The following is an 18,868-nucleotide window of genomic DNA, read 5'->3' as shown; positions in this document are numbered from 1 at the left end:
TTAGGTATAGTTAGATGCTTCTTGGATCTTATATTCTGAGCTACACGGAAATGCTTTACAGGAGCATAGGAGGAAGATAAAGCTCCATTTTTATAAACAGTAATCTTAATGTCAGTTTTCTAGATAGATTGGCTTTTATGATTTGTTTCACTTTTATCTGCTAGAAGGCTTAACTCTGCTGCAAGGTTTCAGCCCCAGTACACCGTGTCACTGCCCTGACAAAGCTGTTGTGCTTTTATGATGGCAATGAAGCAGCAGCTTATTTATAGCTGACAAATCAGTGAAAAGTCACATCAGCCGCACTGAAAACTCCACATACAAATAAAAACTTGACCCCCAGCAAGCTGTCAGAGCAATTTCTGATCCTTTAGTTTAATCTTTCCATTTGTGGATCATTGGATAGGTAATAAAAACATACGAAGTGCAAAACAAATCTGCTGACTAAACCCCTGCTATTTACTGTGCTGCTTACTTTTGGATTTGGAGTGTAGCTAATAGTTTCAAAGGTTGCTACATATTTTTCTACTTTATCTTGCTCAAGTTACTAAGTGAAACGGGAAGTTAAAAATGCATGTGAGAAATTTCTATTGCTCATAAATGCTATGTCATCTCTGTGAAAGGCAATCAGCATTACAGCCCAACGCTGGAACAGTGATGTTTATTTAAGAGGATTGGTGGCCAGAAATAAGCCACAGTGTCTAATCAGACACAGGCCCTGCCTGGGCACTGAGCCACGGCGTTTATTGCGTGTGCATTTCTCATAAGCAAAATGGCCACGTACTGAGGCGGGTGGATGTGAGGTCTGGAAGAAATTACGGCGGAAACGGCAGCTCCTAACTTTCTGAGGAGGATTTAAGTGTGTATAAATATAGGGGAATGAATGAAACTGTGTGGCTGTGAGTTACAGACAGCCAAATGGGGAATGTCTGTGGATGTGTGAGGGCTGAAAAGGAAGAACAGTGTTTAGATCCTGCCAAAGCTCCCTTAAGTCCAGATAAACATTCCCCTGGAAGAAAATATTTCAGAAGAAAAAGGAGAAAGAAATCAACTGAGGAGGGGTCAGTGCACGTTAAAGAAAATGAAGAAAAAAGGAAGTATGAAGTGGAAATTTCAGAAAACATCAAGATTGATGCCAAGGGTGTGGGATTGGCCGACGACTTCCCCGGGAGAGTGACAGTGGCTGGTAATGCTCTGCCTGTGAGTACAGACCTTTCAGTTGATATTGCTAAAGCAAAAGTTTTCTCAGGCGAAGCAAAGAGTGATTCTCTTTGTGGGGAGAGCTTTCATGGTGATAGTCAGAGGCTCACCAAGTGTGATGAAGCAGATACATGGTTAAAGGAACAAGACAAGAGCAATTCAGAGAAACCCTGTGCATGGAAAAGGAAATGTTCACAGGATGATAACAGGAGAGAATTAGCATTCCTGAAGAAGACCAGTGGTCTTTGTTATAGAAAAGGAACTACTTCGGATTCTGCTATTCACATTTTAGGCAGACAACATGAAGAAACCGAGTTGAACAAAACTTCTGGCAGAGTCATTGAAAATATTTCAGAAAGCAGTAAATCTGAGAAGTTGCATCACTTTCTTTCTGAAAGCAAAAGTGATTCGTTACTTGAACAAAAGAGGTTTTATGTTGATGCTGTGCTTTCCCACCCGCCAAAAGAAAAGGCATTATTTAGCATTGCACCAAACAGCAGTGAGGTAAATATTTTGATACAGTACATTATAATTGAAAGTTATCTTAGAATAAGTATTTGAACAGTAATTTATTTATTTGAAAAATATCTTCGCTTTGTTGTGTATAACCTTTTAACATGCTGTAATACCACGGATATTTGTATGACAGAACATATCACTTGGTCTTTTTCAAAGGCTGTGTAATAACTCTGTAATTTAGGAGTATTGATATATTTTTGTGGTATTTTTCTCTCTGGAGTTTGATCTGCTTCTCAATTTAGGAAAGAGATTTTCATGTAAAAATGTTGCTAGAAGGTGGAGTGAATTTTGGACTTCATATTCAGTATCTGCAGTAAATTTTCTTACCACCTCTTCATGGTCTTGTAATTCCTTTGGGTCTTGTATCAAGGAAAGAAATACTTCTAATTCTCTTCAGTTATGGCCAGTAGGAACTGAAGAATGATAGAGCTATGTAGGCAGCTTGAAATAGAACAAGTGAACATTAATCATGTTAATAGCACTCTATGCTTCTTTTAAAGGATCTTTCCTCCCAAACTGTCTAGATGACATATTAGTATTAATTACTGAAATTCCATCTTCCTCTGAGGGTAGGGTTATTTTATTTTCACAACAAAAGAAACCAAAATACAATCTTAGTTGTAGCATGTCTGAAGGAAAGCAAATTTTTGGTTACCATGCTTACAAATTCAATCCATATTTCCAGTTTTGCCCCACCCATCTTCAGAACAACTGAAATCTGTACATGTGAGTCAAATGCTGATATCACAATCTGGTCCAAAACTTGCTCAACGAGGACATCTGAGCTTTCAGTTGAGTGAGCAAAGGGAATGGGCATATGCCAAAGGCATTCTTTCCAGCAAAGAGCTAACTAAGTGTCTTTTGCTTATATAATTTAGTTTTCTAACTTAAATGTCTATATTTATATGCTTATACAATTTCCTTTCTAAGGAATCAAAGAATACTTTGTCTGAGCTTAGTTTTTTTAACATAGATAACACACCCAATTACAACATGCAGTACACAATAGTACAAATAACCTCCTAATGCACATAGAGATCTTTGCCCTCTTAATCTTAGCTGGAATTCAGGAACAGCTTCGGAATGTTCTTTGATTTGTACAAAACGTCACTGCTGAGTAAGAGGCTATGAGGCCTGGTCTGGTCAGCTAAGCATGGCTGCTTTTTTCTGTATAATGAAAGAAATACAGCTTCTAATATTGCTGCCCTTATTGCTCCAACCAGGTCTGTACCTCTTGTTATCGCAGAGGAAGGGAGAAAAAAGGGGATTTCTGTTGAGCACTCACATCAACTGATATTGATAAAACACTGCATGAATATGAAACTACTGACACATCAGGCTGACACAATGGAGGCTAAATGCCTCCGTTGCTGAAATGTCTGGCTTTCAGTTCAGTTCCCTTTCTCAGCCCAAGATTCTCAGTATAAGTAATTTTAAGAGCACCAAGATTTGACCTCTAAACAAAACCAGGAAAAAACTAGATTTCAGACCTTAATTACTGTACAAACTCATAACCACTTTTCTTCTGATTGTTTTTGAGAACTAAGCAGGCATTTTAGTATCTTACTTGTCAGTGTCACAGGTACATTTATACTGAGTGAAGCTGGTATTTATAAGAGTTTGCAAAGGTCCTGTTACTGGCCTGAGGTAGTATACAAATCTTGCAGTTAGCAATCTCAGCTTTACTATTTTGTTGACTGCAATTACATAGATCAGTAGCCTTCCCTTACCTTGTCAAATTACCCATGCTGTGCTCTCAGCTTATGCAGTGCCTCTGATGTGGCTGATAATTGAAAGCACATTGGCTTTTCAAACTGAGAAGCAGACACCAGAGGAAACTCATTGGTACAGTTGGATAATTTGCACTGTAGCAGATAGGACATTTTACCCTCTGAAACAGTATGGTTCCTTCTACTAAAATATATCTTTTGAGTTTCTTTCTGTGGCATGGTTTCTTATGCATGTAAAAAACCCCGATTTTGTGTTCAAATATGTGCTACCTCATTACTTCTGTTTGCCTGATTACAGAACTCAGAGGGATCTACTGAAGCGTTGCTCCTGGCTACTCATTAATAGCTTTGAGAGAAAAGTTTCTTACTTTCTGCTGAGCCCTAATAAGCATTTCTCAGATCATTGTGTGGCCTGGGAGAGAGACAATACACCACCACAATCATGCATCTCTAGCTCATTATATACTTTTGTGCAGTTTAGTACATTACCTCAAGTCTAGACTTGCTTCAGAACATTTAGGATAGATGGAATCAGAGAGAAGATGTCTTACTATCTGTATGAGCCTTGCTCTTCTTTTTACTTTGTGAAAATGAATCACAGAAATCCAGCATCACTTTTGATCTCTTGGAAAGTCTTCTCCATTCTGCTCTGCTCCAAACTTCATCACTAAAATCAGGGGGAGGAAAGAGCTTGAGGCTTTTTGGTGTTTGAATTTTGTGTACTGTGTGATGCAGGGGGATTTTACAGGCTGAGAAAAAACACGTGTAGTAGCAGAAGTGAACACATTCTCCCAATTATAAGCAAGAAAGAGAGTGTTTAATGCCAGTTAAGACTTTGATCCTTAAACAGAAGGGCTGTATAGAGAATTACCTCCATTGCTTTTTCTTACATAATTTTTAATTCACAGGTTTTGAGATAATTTGGAGAACTGGTTCACTGGTTCTCTGGCAAACAACTGCTCAAACTCATGTAAATGCTGTAATTAATTCTTTCCAAGCTTAAGGAACAAATGTGCTCTACTTAAGCAGTTTATAGTGCTTTTCCCTTTCTCTTATACCTTATTTTATTGTAGTAGTATTTTATTTGTTAAGAAGTTTCAAGTTAATTGGGCATCTTGCAAACTAGAGCCCATATATGTAGGTGTAATAAAATATAACTATTTGAATCACCATTTCACTTAGTATTTCTATTTCACTTAGAGTATTTCTACTTTTAAAATACTAATTCATTGTTTATGAGAAAGTCTGAAATGTTAGCCTTGAAAGCTGAAATACTTTATTTAGAGAACAGAAGTGCTCAGGGTGTTTCAGGTCTCAGACTGATGTTAATGTTAGTGAAATGGGCTACCTCCATGAGTGAAAATCCTTTTCCTTTCTCTTCAGAGGCTAATTAGGGTGCTTGGAAGATTTTGGATCAAAAACCTGTTGATCTTCTTGTGAGAAACTGAATTAATGTTTTAGCCATCCAAAATTTCAACTGTGAGCTTCCTAGTGGTGATGTTCACAGTTAAAGTTCTCCTTATGTTTGTGTCCATGACTAAAATGTTGTTTATATCTAACACCAGATATAGTACAGTCTTCAGAAGCTACCTTGATTTCTGGAATTACTTGTTTCCAGAGGAATATGGTGTGCACTCAAACATGCTGTGTTTGCACTCTCTGCAGTCTGAAGTGTTCATAGCCATCCCTGCTCAATTAACCGTGAAGGAGGCCAGGGGTTTGAACTTAGCAGCAAGGGCGGGCCATTAGCAAATTGCATTGTTAGCTTGCTCATGCTAAAGTACATTAAAAAATATGATAATTAAGGATTACACACAGAGGACTTGCTGAAAATGACAGACAAAAAATATAGGTTTGGGGTGTGTGGTTTTTGTTTTGGGTTGGTTTTTTAAGTTTTTTTTTTTTATTTTTTTATTTTTTTAAATGCAAGACATCTGGCACTTGGAGATGACATCATGCCTTTCAGAAGCGTTGTCTGGATAAGCAGTAGATGGTTGACTTCATTTATATTGTGATCTGGTTGTTCTGTGATGAATAGAAACTTAAGCTACTGAAAAAACATTTAGTTTGCTTTCTTGCTTTGAAATACCAAACAATAAAGCTAAACCACACAAAAAAGATCTTGCACTACAGCTGAGTTCCCTAGATTTTCACAAGAAAATTTTCAGAGTGATTACAAGTTGGTCTTTTGCAAAATTGTATTTTCTGTTGTCTTTACTTACACGACTCATCCCATCTCTATTTCATTCAGTAAATACTCTTTGCAGGATTTTGATACCTAGAAAGTTACAAATGATCACAGCTGCATGTTTTCCCTACTGTGTTTTGAACAAAAAAGGGAGTTTTCCCTTCTGTTTGATCTTTCTTAAAAATGTGCTGAAGCTGGAGACAATAGGATGCAAAAAATGCTGTCAGGGTTTTTAGGGGCTAGTTGAACAGTTAAAAGTGTTTTGCTTTCTAGCATTGGTGTTTGTATTTTTCCCTTACGTCGATCCAGCAGATACAATGGCCTGTGGTAGGTATCTGAAGGACTGCATTCACAACTTGTGATTTTGTGGTCACTTGAATAAAAAGTAATGTAATTTTTTCCCCCACATTAAATTTATAGGTGTAAATGCTCATCATTCCCTGAAAGTATGAGAGGTGGTAAAGCAGAAATTGCAGTGAGCTCCATTGCCCTGACATCTCTAAGGCTCTTCCTTTAGTTCCCTTTTTCCCAGTGCTTCCCACCACCTTGTCTTAGGCCATGACATAGCATTATCAGTAGGCAAGGTTCACATCTTTCTTCTTGGCACTGTGATTTATGTGGCTCTAATGTGAGAAAACACCATAATTTCCAGCCTAGCTTGTTGGAATTCCCCCTGTCAGAGCCCAGACAGAAGATACCTTTGTGGGCAGAGATTGTGAGGCCAGGAGAAGTTGTTATAACCACCCCATCTGACCTCATGAGTGCAGCTGCCTGGTTTATGCGAGAGCAGGATTGCTGGAATTGGCACCGCTCAATTTATGGCTCCTCTGTGACAAACTCAAGGACCAGAGTTGTTTGTGGGCAAACCTGCCCTGAGCTGTGGCCTCAGGCTGGCCATGGAGCCAGAGCAGAACCTGTGTCTCTGCAGTGCTGGGTGTGAGCTCGTGGGCAGCAGCCTCTTCCAGGGGCTCACAGAGGTGCTTGTTGTCCACCACAAACTGTGGCATTGCCTCAGGCGCTCTTGCCTCTGCCCAAGCAGCTCTGTCTGCTTTTCAGAAAGGTTGAGTTACACATTCAGGTCATTGGGCAGTGCCCTATGGTACATGGGATCCTATGTAGTTCATAATGGCACCTTATATTGTGTCTTGTTTGGATAAATGGTAAAAGGCAGTGACTTAGAAAAATGCCAACATGCTATAGCACTTCCTTTGTCAAGGCATATCTTATTTTTCTTCCTTTTTAGAGTTTATCTTTACATTGAGTACAATTTCTGTATCATGAAGTACAAATGATACATGTGCAAATTAGGGAGAATTCTGCTTGATATTTATGCTGCTGGAGTTTTCTAAGGAAACTGACAGAACTTCATTAGGGGATGATCTAATGTAATATAAAGTAGTATTTGAAAGTAAAATTCCCAATACTTTCCTGCTTTCCCTGATACAGAGTTAATAATCCTGAAATAATACAAAAACTGAACGTTCTTGATCAGACAAAATTTCTATTTATAATCCTTCAGCTTTTTAGTCATTCCTAAAATATCTCTCAGAAATTTTTGTCTTAAAACTATTGGTATCAGTTTTCACTCAGAATGACTGTTTTGTTACTGAATTCCAGAACATGTGCTGTAAATTAACCTGTTTTAAGAGAGGAATTTCATAGCTCAATAAATTATGAATAATATTAATATGATTATAGCATAAGTGTGACTATATACATATAAAGCATATTTCATTTTATATATATTTATATGGCATTTATACCAAACAGGTATAAAAACAGATTGTATTATCAGCATAAATAAACTGTTCATTCTTTTGCATTATGCAATAGTATTGTATTGTACCCAGAAATTAAGAGACTAAGAACTGGCTAACTGAAGAAAACGGGATTTTGTATTTTATATTGAAGATACTAAGAGTTCATAAGGATAAGACATGAATGAATATTAATGCAGTATCTGAATGATCATCATATTCACGTATGCAGATACCAGACAATAAGTTCTCCACCAGTGCAGAGTAATTTTCTGCAATATTTTAAACATTCTTATGGATTAGATGTAACTGTAATTTTGACATTAACTGTGTTTTAGATATCTGATATCCATGTTACTGGGGAGTCAGAGGACATGTCTGCTAAGGAGAGACTGCTCCTGTGGTCGCAGCAAACAACAGAAGGCTATGCTGGAATACGTTGTGAAAACTTCACTACCTGCTGGCGCGATGGAAGGTTATTTAATGCCATCATTCATAAATACAGGCAAGTACTCTGTTTGCTCCCTTGGAAAATGTTAATTACAGCATTTTAATGTACAAAGAGAGAGGGCTCTATGGTTTATGTTGTAATAGAGCTGCAGCTGTGGAGATGACACTGACTCTTCCTCAGTGATTTCCTGCTCTTTGCAGCCAAAGGATGCCTCATTAACCTTTGCATGTCCCTCGTTCCTCAGAGAAGTCTTCCCAGGAATCCTGTACATCTTTCGTGGGGCATGTTCAAGCTGCTAGGAAGTATATTTGCAGAATTCAATCTTCTCCACAGTCCCTTTTTGTTGTACTGATGTTCAAGTGTAGGTGGGGTAGAGGCAGAGCTGACCACCAAAGTCCGAAACTGCACTCCTGGTGAAAGCCATCAACTACTGTATGACCCGGGGTATGGCTGAGATCCCTGTCTTCTTCTTTGTGTGACTTTACCCTTGGATGGCCCTGTAGTGTAGAGCTTCTTCAGTGTTTATGTGTGGAGCCCAGACCTACTCTGAGATGCATTTCCTGTAAAAGGGTATCCTCATGGAAAATGTGACCAGCTGGCTTGAATGTTCTCAGGAAAGGATGAAGGGTTTTGTGCTTTTCTGACCATACTCTCACAAAGTTAAGCAGACATTGTAGAGTCACTGGTGGCTGTGACTAGAGACTAAAGAGAACAGGATATTAACTTGAAATACAGCTGAAGAGGTCTACTGACAGGAGAGAATTTCTAATTCTGGATTCGAAGTGAGAACAGGTCTCCTCTGACAAAGCTGACTTTGGCGTCAAGCTTGCCAGAGATTTAATCATTGATGTGTTTACTGTTCTCTCTTGGTTGGTGACATGTCTTCTTTATGGTGTATTTTTTTGGTTCCTGAGTTGACTAAGAAGGTTTATGTTTTAGAGGACCACGTGGGAGAGTACTCTGCCTGCTGGGCTAATCAGTGTGTACTGACTTGTCCTTCACTGCACGAGGCTTTCTTGGTTTTCATTGCACGTGCAGTTTGTACTCTATGCCCTGGAGCATATCATAAGGAAGTTTAAGGGTACATGATTTCATTGGTATAATTTGAAGGAGTGTCCTCAGTGAAGGCAAACTGGGTGTTTTTTCATGGCACATCCAGTGAACAGAGCCTGGAGCAGATTATTTTGTTCTTGGATTTCCTCTTGCGGGACCACTTTCCCCACCACAGAAGGAAGTCTAGGCAGACACAGCATACATGTGATCCTTGTGAGGATTAGGACAATAAAATAAAATGGGATATAGGTGCAGCCTTTTCCTCACAATCTGTGTAAAGGCTGTAGGCATCACGCACAGTGCTTGAAGTCCCAGAGAAGCTGGCTGTGGCAGTGCATAATTCTGTGGTGAAACGAAGCTGCATCTCAGTCAATGAGGTTGTTTTCTGACTATGCTTCTGTTCTGGGTAGCTGGTCAGGGAGGAGGTTCATGCCAGCCAGAAAGATTCTTTTTGTAATATTGGCAAGACAAAAGGAAATAGCTGGCAGAAGACAAGGCTGTTTTACTTGGGACAGTGCAGCCAAAGGAATGAACATGGCACAGGCAAGCATTTGAAAAAATAAACAATATGAAAGATACAGAGGGATTGGAGAGAGAAAAAAAAGGGAGGAATTTAATGAGATGGAATAATGGAAAATATTTCCCAGAGCTTCTTCAGATCCTTGCATCTCTTACATAGAGCAGTGTAGCCTTTAATGCTCAAGCAACTGGTAATTATGGTACAGATCAGTTAATAAATAATGAAAAGCTTGAATCCTCTCCTCCAGCTGTGTAAATGTTAATACCTTGGGATACGACTGAATTGCTTTGTTGGAACAGTGCTTCTGGCGTTACTCCATGAGTTTCATTCACAGTGTTTCAGCAGGGAAGAACAGGCACTTTTGACTCGAGTGTGTTGCACAAAGCAAGTGATTCAGTGGCTGGGGAGCAGAGTTCCCATTTTGTGTGCTTCTATGCCAGTTTCCGTTGAGCTTAATTTCATTCTGTAAACATAATTTCACCTAAGGATTGTGGCCTTCCCAGGAATGTTTACCAACCTTATCTAATGTGTTTTTGCTGTGAGAAGTTACAGGTTCTTGGATTCCATTTAAAATGGAATGAGAATGAGATTCTTCCACTGATTTGAGTGAGTTTCTATGTGTCTTTCCTTTTTTGTTTTGTACCGTTAAAACAGAGATAATAATTTCCAGCTGTTGCTCACAAGAGAAGAATGATCACCCTAAACAATCATCTGTTATTTTTAACTATGTTGTTTTACTCCAGAGACCTCTCCTAAAGCTTGGTTTGTCTTCTGAGCAATAAGTAGGTTAAACACTAAAAAAATCTGCACAGTGCTGGCAGTGATTCTCCATTCGCTGTGTTTGTCTGTTTTGGTAGCTCTCAGTTTGTGGATCACAGGTGGTGTCAGGGGCTGGTCTGAGCAGCCTGTTGCTGCTGCCAGCTCGTGTGCCTGCTGGGGTGCTGGGGTGGGACCGTGCTGGCACTGTGGGGTGCCATGGGGACACATCTGTCACTTGTGTTGCAGCGTGGCAGCCCCCTGCACCAGTTGTGCTGTGCTCCCTGGAGATGCTGCTTGGTGCAGAAGCACCCTGGGCTGGGAGGACTGTAACCTGCAAATAGGGCATGGGGCTCTTGAGGTAGGACATGACTTCAGTCCTGGAAGGGCTTTAGTTGGGCTCAGACCTTATTTTAAGGGCTTGGTATTTAGTGCAATGACAGTAAACCACAGAAGGCTCAAATGCTCAGGCTTGTATCCAGAATTGCAGTTGTGCTGAGCTGCAGTAAGCTGGGTGTTGGATGGAGAGCCCGTGATTACCCATGCCAGGGCACAGTGGCAGGAGCTCTCTAAGGAGGTCCATCAGGGCAGGACCTGGCAGCCCTGACCCATTCCACTGCCCCAGTCAGGAGGGGGCAGCCAGGGGAGCACCAGGGCAGCCCCAGCCCTGGGGCTATGCAGGGGCTGGACCTGCCAGGTGTGTCACAGGTGACCTGCAGGTTGGGTGCACACTGCAGGGGCCACAGCTCAGCTGTGGGCCAGAGGCCAGAGCAGCAGCAGCTCCCAGAGGACTGCCCTGGCCCACAGCCCTGGCACCAAGGCTGATAGGCCTTCTCTGGGTGCATCATCAAGAGCACAAACTGTATGAGACCAACATGATCCCTTTAGTCAGGGGTCCTTGAGACAGGGAGATGTCACTGTCCAGTTCCAGGTGATGAGATAGGAGTGGCAGGTCATAATTACCTCCTTTCCAAGTCTAAGTGATTTTTTTAAATTGCAAGTACATACCAGCTTCATGACTTCAGGAAATTGCTAAGCTGTGAAGGGCTGGGCGAGGAGCTGGGTGGTGACTCAGCTGCCAGCAGTCAGGGAGCCTCTCCCTTCAGCAGAACTGGCAGCCTGCCCTCTCTTAATGGCAGGTTAGAATTATTTATTTTGTTTTTCTGTCGTGACAGAGGATCTTAGCACCTTTTAGTTCAAGTGGGCTGAGATTTGTGATGCAGAACTGCAGGAATAGTTGGATATGCCATGTCTCCCTGCTCCCCCAGGAGGCATGGGAGATACCCCCTAAGGCTGGGATTTCCCTGCCATGACTGATGTCATACCCACTGCAGCATCTTGGTGGACACTGGTGGCCCAGCGGGTGACCCAGGTTCTTCCCTGTCTCCTTGTCCTTCCTGCACCCACAGCTGTGCTGGCAGTGCCCCACTTGCAGGGGCAAGCAGGGATGTGGGCAGTGTACAGGTGCTGGGGCACATGCACTGGAGTCATTCACTCTCCCTCCTGAGCAAATGCAGGATATTTGTTTTCTGTCCTCTTAAGCAATGAGCATTTGGTTGTCAGAGCTTCTCATAAAGGCCTTCAGTTCCTTTCTCTCTTACTTCTATTAAGAGTACGAATGACTTCCCAGTGATTTTGTAGTGCTCTTAAAATCCAGGGAAGTAATTTTATGAATAATGGAAATTAGAGCAAAAAATTGCTTTATTTGAGGTACTTGGATCTACATACCACTTGATTTTTTCCCACCACTAAATTTAGAAAAAAGTAATCTTTTTTTTTTTTCTGTGTGAGAAGATTCCTTATATTTTCCAGCAGTTTCCAGTGGTCTGTGTTTACAGGGTAAGATTGAAGATTACTTGGCTGAACTTTTGAAGAGTGGAGAAAGTTTCCATTTACATCCTGTACATAGTTAAATCCCTGTAATCAGGGCTTCACACTGACCTCAAGAACTGCCTTGGGGGCCTCCATTGCAAACCCTGGGGTTTGGTTTAATAATAGAATAGTTTGGGTTGGAAGGGACCTTAAAGATCATCAAGCTCCAACTCCCCTGCCAGGACAGTGACACTAAACCAGGTTGCTCAAAGCCCCATCCAACCTGGAATTCTTCCAGGGATGAGGCATCCACAACTCTGGGCAATCTTTTCTAGTGCCTCATCACCCTCACAGTAAGGAATTTCTTCCTAATATCAAATCTAAACCTACTCTCTTCTGTGGGAATACTTGTCCTTCCACAGAAAGACCAAATCAAATTGTAATATTAAAACTGAGTTTTAATACTGAACATTAGTCGGATTTATATTTGTATTTAAATATATAAGCTTTCACACTGTTTTTTTAACCTCCGCACTTTTCTTTAGACATGTGGTCAGGCCTTTAGTGAAAGCTACAGATACACTGAGGAGATTCAAGAATATGCTCTGTGTCTCATCTGTTATATAATTTGCCTTTTATAGCTTTTTTTTTCATTGAAGATGTATGTTATTTTATTGAATATATTGTGTTGGAAGAAATCTGACTTCAGGCAGTTTCAAAATTACTTGATGTTCCTTTTGTGCCATCATATAGTACGTAGCAAAAACCTGTAAGCCAGACTTTGAAGTTGGAGACTGACTTTAATCAGGGTGTAATGCCTAGATTTTTCTGGAGATACTACCACCTACACCCTGGAATCTTTGTTCTGCAGCATTATCACCTTAAGTATTTCTTGTCACCAAGCTGTGTTTTGGGTAAATGCTCTTGATTTGTGGTTGAGTGTGTGTTTGTTTGTTTGTTTTTGGCTTGGTTTGGTTGGTTGTTTTTTTTTTTTTTCTGTACATGCCTTTTGCCCAGAAAGAAGAAACACTAATTTTTCAGAACTGTATCCCAGTTATGTCCCCTATATATAGAAACAGTTTGTTTCGAGAGAGTGAAAGCTGCTCTTATTTCAGTAGGAGTCATGTGCCAGATGGGAGCTAGTAATCTAAATTGTAGATCTACATTGCACTTGGCACATATATTTATTTTACAGCAAATTCAGATAAAAAGTTATACCAGAGTAGCAAACCTATTGTTTTGATCTCAGACTGCCCTGAACCTTTGACACATAAGGACTATAGGAGATTTCAGTTAAAAAATGTCTGAAATGAAATTTAAGAAATAGTAAAAATAATAGCTGAAAGATTTACAGTTAGCTGGCACCTGTAGATGCTTCATTAAGGACAATGGGTGTTGATATTCAGAAAATGGACATGGTCACAGACTAACTAATTTTCTAGAGAAACAAGATGAAACACACTTGTATGTTTTTTGTAAAAATGTATGCACTCATTTATGCATTTTATTTTTGTGTTCTCACAGCTTTTATAGTAGAGAGTTAATTTTGATTTTAGCATTTACAAAAGGAATTCCAGCAAAAGCATTATGTTCTTGTGTAATTAGATAATAGCATTTAATGAGTAGCTTTAGTGGTGCCTATATGATGGTTATAGCATCTGTTCAGCAAGCCCTGCAAGCTCAATTTCCAGATAAAGTCACGTTTTTTAAGTTCTAGTCTCAGGTGTTAGGTCTGTTCTAGTAAATGAAGCAGGCCCAGCCCCTGCTTTCCAGCCCTGAGGGTAAGTGGTACAGCAGGGCTTGTGTCTGCTTGGCTGAACTCTGCTCTGCCCCCCAGGCAGGGTGCAGCTCCCTCAGAGCAGTCCTGGGCCAGTGCTGTCCCTGGAACTGGGCTCATGTATTGCCTGGGAGAGTGTGGTCACAGTGGGCCACAGCCATGCTATGGGAAGGACTAGTAACTAAAGGTCCTGGGCCCTTGTTCTACCTTCTGTACATCAGACATGTCCAGCTATGTCTGGACTTCTAGGTGAATGTCAGCAACCACAGAAAATGTGAAGGTCTGCTTAGGAGAAAAAAGGGATAAAATGAGTTCAGGCCAGGCAGCAGTCTGACAAGTAAGCAGGACTGTGGAATGCACATGAAAAGTTTAAGACAAGAAAACAATTGACTTTATTTCATGTAATGCTGGTCCAAGGCTTGCCAAGGCCACATGCAGACAGTTTCTATAAATTTTGGCACCACCTAACAAGTATTAGAAATGCTGCTAAGAGGGAAGGTGGTGATAGAGTTAAAAGATGTACCTTTTATTTTTTTTTACTGTATTAAAGAATTTCTGTTAAAGAAATACAGAGATCTGATACAGAGGAACCTTTGTTACTGGTAAACTTTGGGATGCCTTTTGTTTTAATCTGCATACAGTGTAGATAGTGAGTGAGGAGATGGCTCCTGTTCCCAGAAAAAGGAGGAGCAGAGGCTAACAATGAATGCAATATGGAAGAAGTGTAGGTACACTGAGTGCTTCATGTGGGAGGAAGAGGAATAGAAGCTGCAGTGTGTTCCCAGAGGAAGCAGCAATGTAACAGGTCCATAAACGCTAGATAAAGTGAGAGAGACAAATTTTCCAGGGTCACAGTGCTTTTCTTTTGAAATGTTGCTATCATAACTCAGTATGCTTTCAGAATTTTGAAGTGGATGTTTTTCTGAGTGTGGTATAGCAAGGCACAAGCTCGATTGATGCCTGCCAAATAACTGTTCTGATTTGGAACAAGCTGTTTCAACTCTACCCAGGATGATTTGCTGTGTATATATAGTTGAACACTAAGCTCCTGGCCAGCAGTGCATGTGGCATCCCTCTGATTTTAAAACATGTTGGGAGTGCTCAGGTACTGACTTGAATACATTCCTTAAGGGGAGGGATAATAACGCCTCCATGTGCAGAAACACGTTGAACACCCTTGGGGAATGAACGAGAAAGAAACTAAATATTACACAGTGTCAAACCTTAAAATGCTAGGGGATATGTTTTAAATAAAGAGATTAGTTAGGTCTGCTGGTTTTGGCTTGCTGTTCTGTGACTTGTACTTCATTGTTACTCAGCTTTAACACAAAAAAAAAATGAGTTTAGCTGTGTTGCACCCCCCTTCCACGCCCCTCATTGTGTGGTTCTTACTGTTTTCAACAGATTTTGTTGTGCAGAATAAATGAACTCGATGTTGAGAACTGGCAATTTGAGAAAACATAAACTGCATTTAGGATGCTTAAAAATCTTGACAAGCAGACATGCTTTTAATATTATTTGCCTGAGTATATTTCTAATGGCTTTACAAATAGCAAGTTACCTAACCAGCTTAATCGGATGCACTCAGAAGAATTCTGTGATGGCACTTGGTAAAGCCTGTATTAAAATAGTACTGGAAGCATGCCTGCAATTTTAGCATCTCGTGTTGTGGTGGTGGTTAGCCTTAGTGGGTATTAGATGGACAACTTCCAGATCAATTTCAGGTCTGGACTTAAAATGATCTCAGTGTATGCCGTGATGGATCCTACAGCAGCTGAATAACAGGGTTTTTTTACAGTAACTGTGAAAAAAGAAAATCAACTGGGATGAAATCAAAGCTTTTCTCTTCATTTTAATGGGAATAAAATGTAAAGTAACACTTGCTGTTGAAGGGCCAGGTTTTTTTAACTGGGGATTCACATGTTTTGTACTCCTGGATTGCCAAAGACCAGGACACCTAGGAGTGTCAGAAGTCTTAATCCAAAAGGATGTGGTGTCTGAGCAGTGGGGACATATGTGTCCCTGGTAAATCACATAGGGAAAGGTCTTCAGGGAACACCTTTGGCAAATTTGTGGCACATGGAGAAATGGTTGCCTCTAAGAAAGGACAAGGAGCCTTTGGGAAATTGTTTGAACTCATTACAGTACCTCACCATTCTTTCTTGTTGGCAACTGTACTAATCTCACTAGTTAGCCATTCTGTCAAGCAGCCATTGCCATGGTCTGGAGGGAGTATTCTCAGGATGCAGAACAGAAAAAGAGTTGAGTTGTGTTTCTTCATTGTCTTTTTGGTATTCACAGTTCAAGGAAACATACATTATTTATGATGATTTTTGTGGATTGCATGGTGTGGCTTGAGCTTATGAGTTATGAGCCTCATTCCCATTTAAATTTTATCATAGCCAAAAATTGCTGGAGTTGCTTTACCATTACTGGTTTTGTAGTGATGGGAACAACTCTTAGTACTAAGAGAGTGCAAAAATTGATTTTAAAGCTGCTGACAGGACCAGCAGATCCTTTCTAGTTTCATTCATGTTTGTACTGAGTTTGAAACCTGCATTGCGAACTTACTGTGAAGTTGTGATTAGGGTTTGTTTTGCATGGCTAAAGATGAACTCCACATTCAACTAAAAAGATTTTAGATATTGCAATGCCACAATTGAGTATATATCTAAATTAATTGGTATGGCAAGTTACAGGCCAAATTTTGCAGTGCTAACAAAGTGGGACAGGTGGCTTCAGCAGGGTCATTTAATTCAGTGCTTGTCAAATCAAGGGCATGCACAAGAGAAGGGATTACCTGAGTTAGCTCTCTATATTGTTGGGGTTAAATTAATGTTAGGGCACCTGACAGATTTTGCTTTCCTTATTTAAAGTACAGTTAAAGCATTCATTCTTTTTCTGTGGGAAGTCTTGATATAATATGTGGGGATGTCTGAAGAATAGACATGCATCTGTAAATAGTGTGCCTTTGTTATGTTATCTATTGCAATTGGTTTTTTTCAGTTTTACTCATCATATCTGAAAATTTAGATAAAAACCTGTGAAAAAATAAGCAAAGGAGAGCTGAAGAGTTCAGATCACATGAGAATTTTTCAGCTCTCAAGGGAATAAAAAGGCATTTTTGTTCATCTTTATAGAGGCATTGAGTAAAACCCGTAGAGATACATAAAATCATGTAGTGCGGGCATTCCTGTCATACCAACAGAAGAGGACAAAATCAAAAAGAGGATACAAGGCATAATGGTCATATTAACACAGTATGTCATTGAAGCTAGGGACCTGTGGACCTTCAGAAATGATTTTGCCACATACTTAAACAAACAATATGCAGAGCTGCATGCAGCAGCATACTTTTTGGTTTATCACAATTGTAAGGAAAATGACAGTTCTCTAATTGAAATATTTGATTTTCTCTGAATTCTGAACTGTTGCCTAACTTCAGTGACATCACAGCTCAGCTTCACCCTATGGTTTGATGCACTGAGGTATTTTTTTTATCACTATATCATGTGCGAATCTAGAGCATGTGAATGAGGGGGATGTCTATGGTGTAGTGGAAGTTAGTGTTGACTCAGAGTCGTCATTTTATGTCCTTTCCTCAGCATGGGGTTTTTGGCACCAAGGAACCTGCTACAGAACCTTGTGCTGTGTGTCCATATTGTGGTCCTTGATCTTGATTCTGATGATGGAAGAGATCTGTTCCTCCCTAATGCCACAAAGTCAAACCTCCTCACCTTTTTTGAGCAGAAACTCTCCTCTTCTTCTTCTCTAAGTGATCAGACTATCCCTGAAAAAAAAAATCAGGAATATGTGGTAGGCACATCTATTAGCAAAGGGTACCTCGGACACTGTGGTTAGATCTCCTGGTCATGACAATGTGAGAGCACTGCAAACATGGGGAATCAATAAAAGTGTATGGGGCACAAAGAACAGTACCTGTTGTTGAAATCCAGCCATCATTCTCTTTGCATTGTTGACTCAGTCTTTCTGAAGCAAGTTCTTTGACCAACTGCTTTGAACAAGACTTGGATTTGTACCTGATCTGGGGACAAATTCGTTAGTAAGTTCCAAAACACTGACTCTACACACAAACTGGTGTAAACATGTTGGTATTTTTGAAACTGTGTTAATAGATAGGCAAATGGTAGACCTAATTATATAGGTTAAATAATATATTTTGCTTCATCATCTCATTTGTAGAGTTCCTGGAAAAGTAACAGGAGATGCATATCAGAAGAGACAGAGCTAAAATTTTGTTGTATATCAAGATCTATTACTTTTTGATTCTTTTCTTTGCAATGTTTCTGTTAATAACCAAAATCTCTAGAATAGATGATTTTTGTTTGTTTGTTTTTAAATTTTTTTTCTATGACTATGTATTCTGGCATAGTCTTTCATTTGTTCTAGTAATCCCTCTATCCCTAATAAAAGCATGAGTCTTTCTGGTACCCATCCTTTTCATTTGTCTGTGAACAATGAAAAAAAATTAACTTCTATAGGCATTTTCTAATTACAGCAGTGGAAAAGCTAATTGGACTGTAGTGATGTGATAGACTCAACTCTGCATCTTCAGTCATGTTTTTTTGAGAGTTCTGCTTGAGAGTCTCTATGTTAGCGTTTCAACTAAATATAATCCAAGAATGAAATATCCTTTAATATCAGGTATTACTCAGGGTTTTGACTGAGAAAGAATTGTGCAGATTAAACAGTTTAGATGGTTCATGTACATAACTTCAGGCTTCTCAGCCTTCTGAATGCATTAACAGATTTTTGTGTGGAATATTAATCTGATATATGTATCAGAGTATATGTATATATTTTAGTAAAGATAAACATTGTTGTAAGTTGAGCAAGTGTCATCCCAGGACAGGAGGAGAAGGATGTGATTTCTTCATTATTGACTGGGAAAATTAAAGTTCAGTTTTCTGTTTTGAGGTTTCAAATCCCCTTTAAATTTAATCTTTTATTTTAATGGGCAAATATTATAGCTACTAGTTTGGATCTTAAACTATTTAGCTAGGTATTAAATTCTGGCAGTGAGAAATTCTACATGTACCTAATGTTATTTATTATGCACAACTCTGATTTCAAGGAGTCTTTGCAGA

The 18,868-nt window shown here is 39.8% G+C and overlaps 1 protein-coding gene across 4 annotated transcripts in view; it reads left to right on the top strand.

Annotated features, from left to right (window-relative positions):
- The window catches only part of DST (dystonin), a 293,083-nt gene that overhangs the window by 123,801 nt on the left and 150,414 nt on the right, over positions 1 to 18,868 (top strand). For all 4 annotated transcript variants that reach the window (XM_063389398.1, XM_063389397.1, XM_063389401.1 and 1 more), the window contains one exon: positions 7,730 to 7,896. In XM_063389398.1, coding sequence (XP_063245468.1) covers positions 7,730 to 7,896 — 167 coding nt within the window. The remainder of the gene's footprint in view (positions 1 to 7,729; positions 7,897 to 18,868) is intronic.

The sequence above is a fragment of the Prinia subflava genome, chromosome 2 (assembly GCF_021018805.1).
Source record: "Prinia subflava isolate CZ2003 ecotype Zambia chromosome 2, Cam_Psub_1.2, whole genome shotgun sequence".
Classification (NCBI taxonomy): Eukaryota; Metazoa; Chordata; class Aves; order Passeriformes; family Cisticolidae; genus Prinia; species Prinia subflava.
This window is presented reverse-complemented; position numbering and strand designations above follow the sequence as displayed.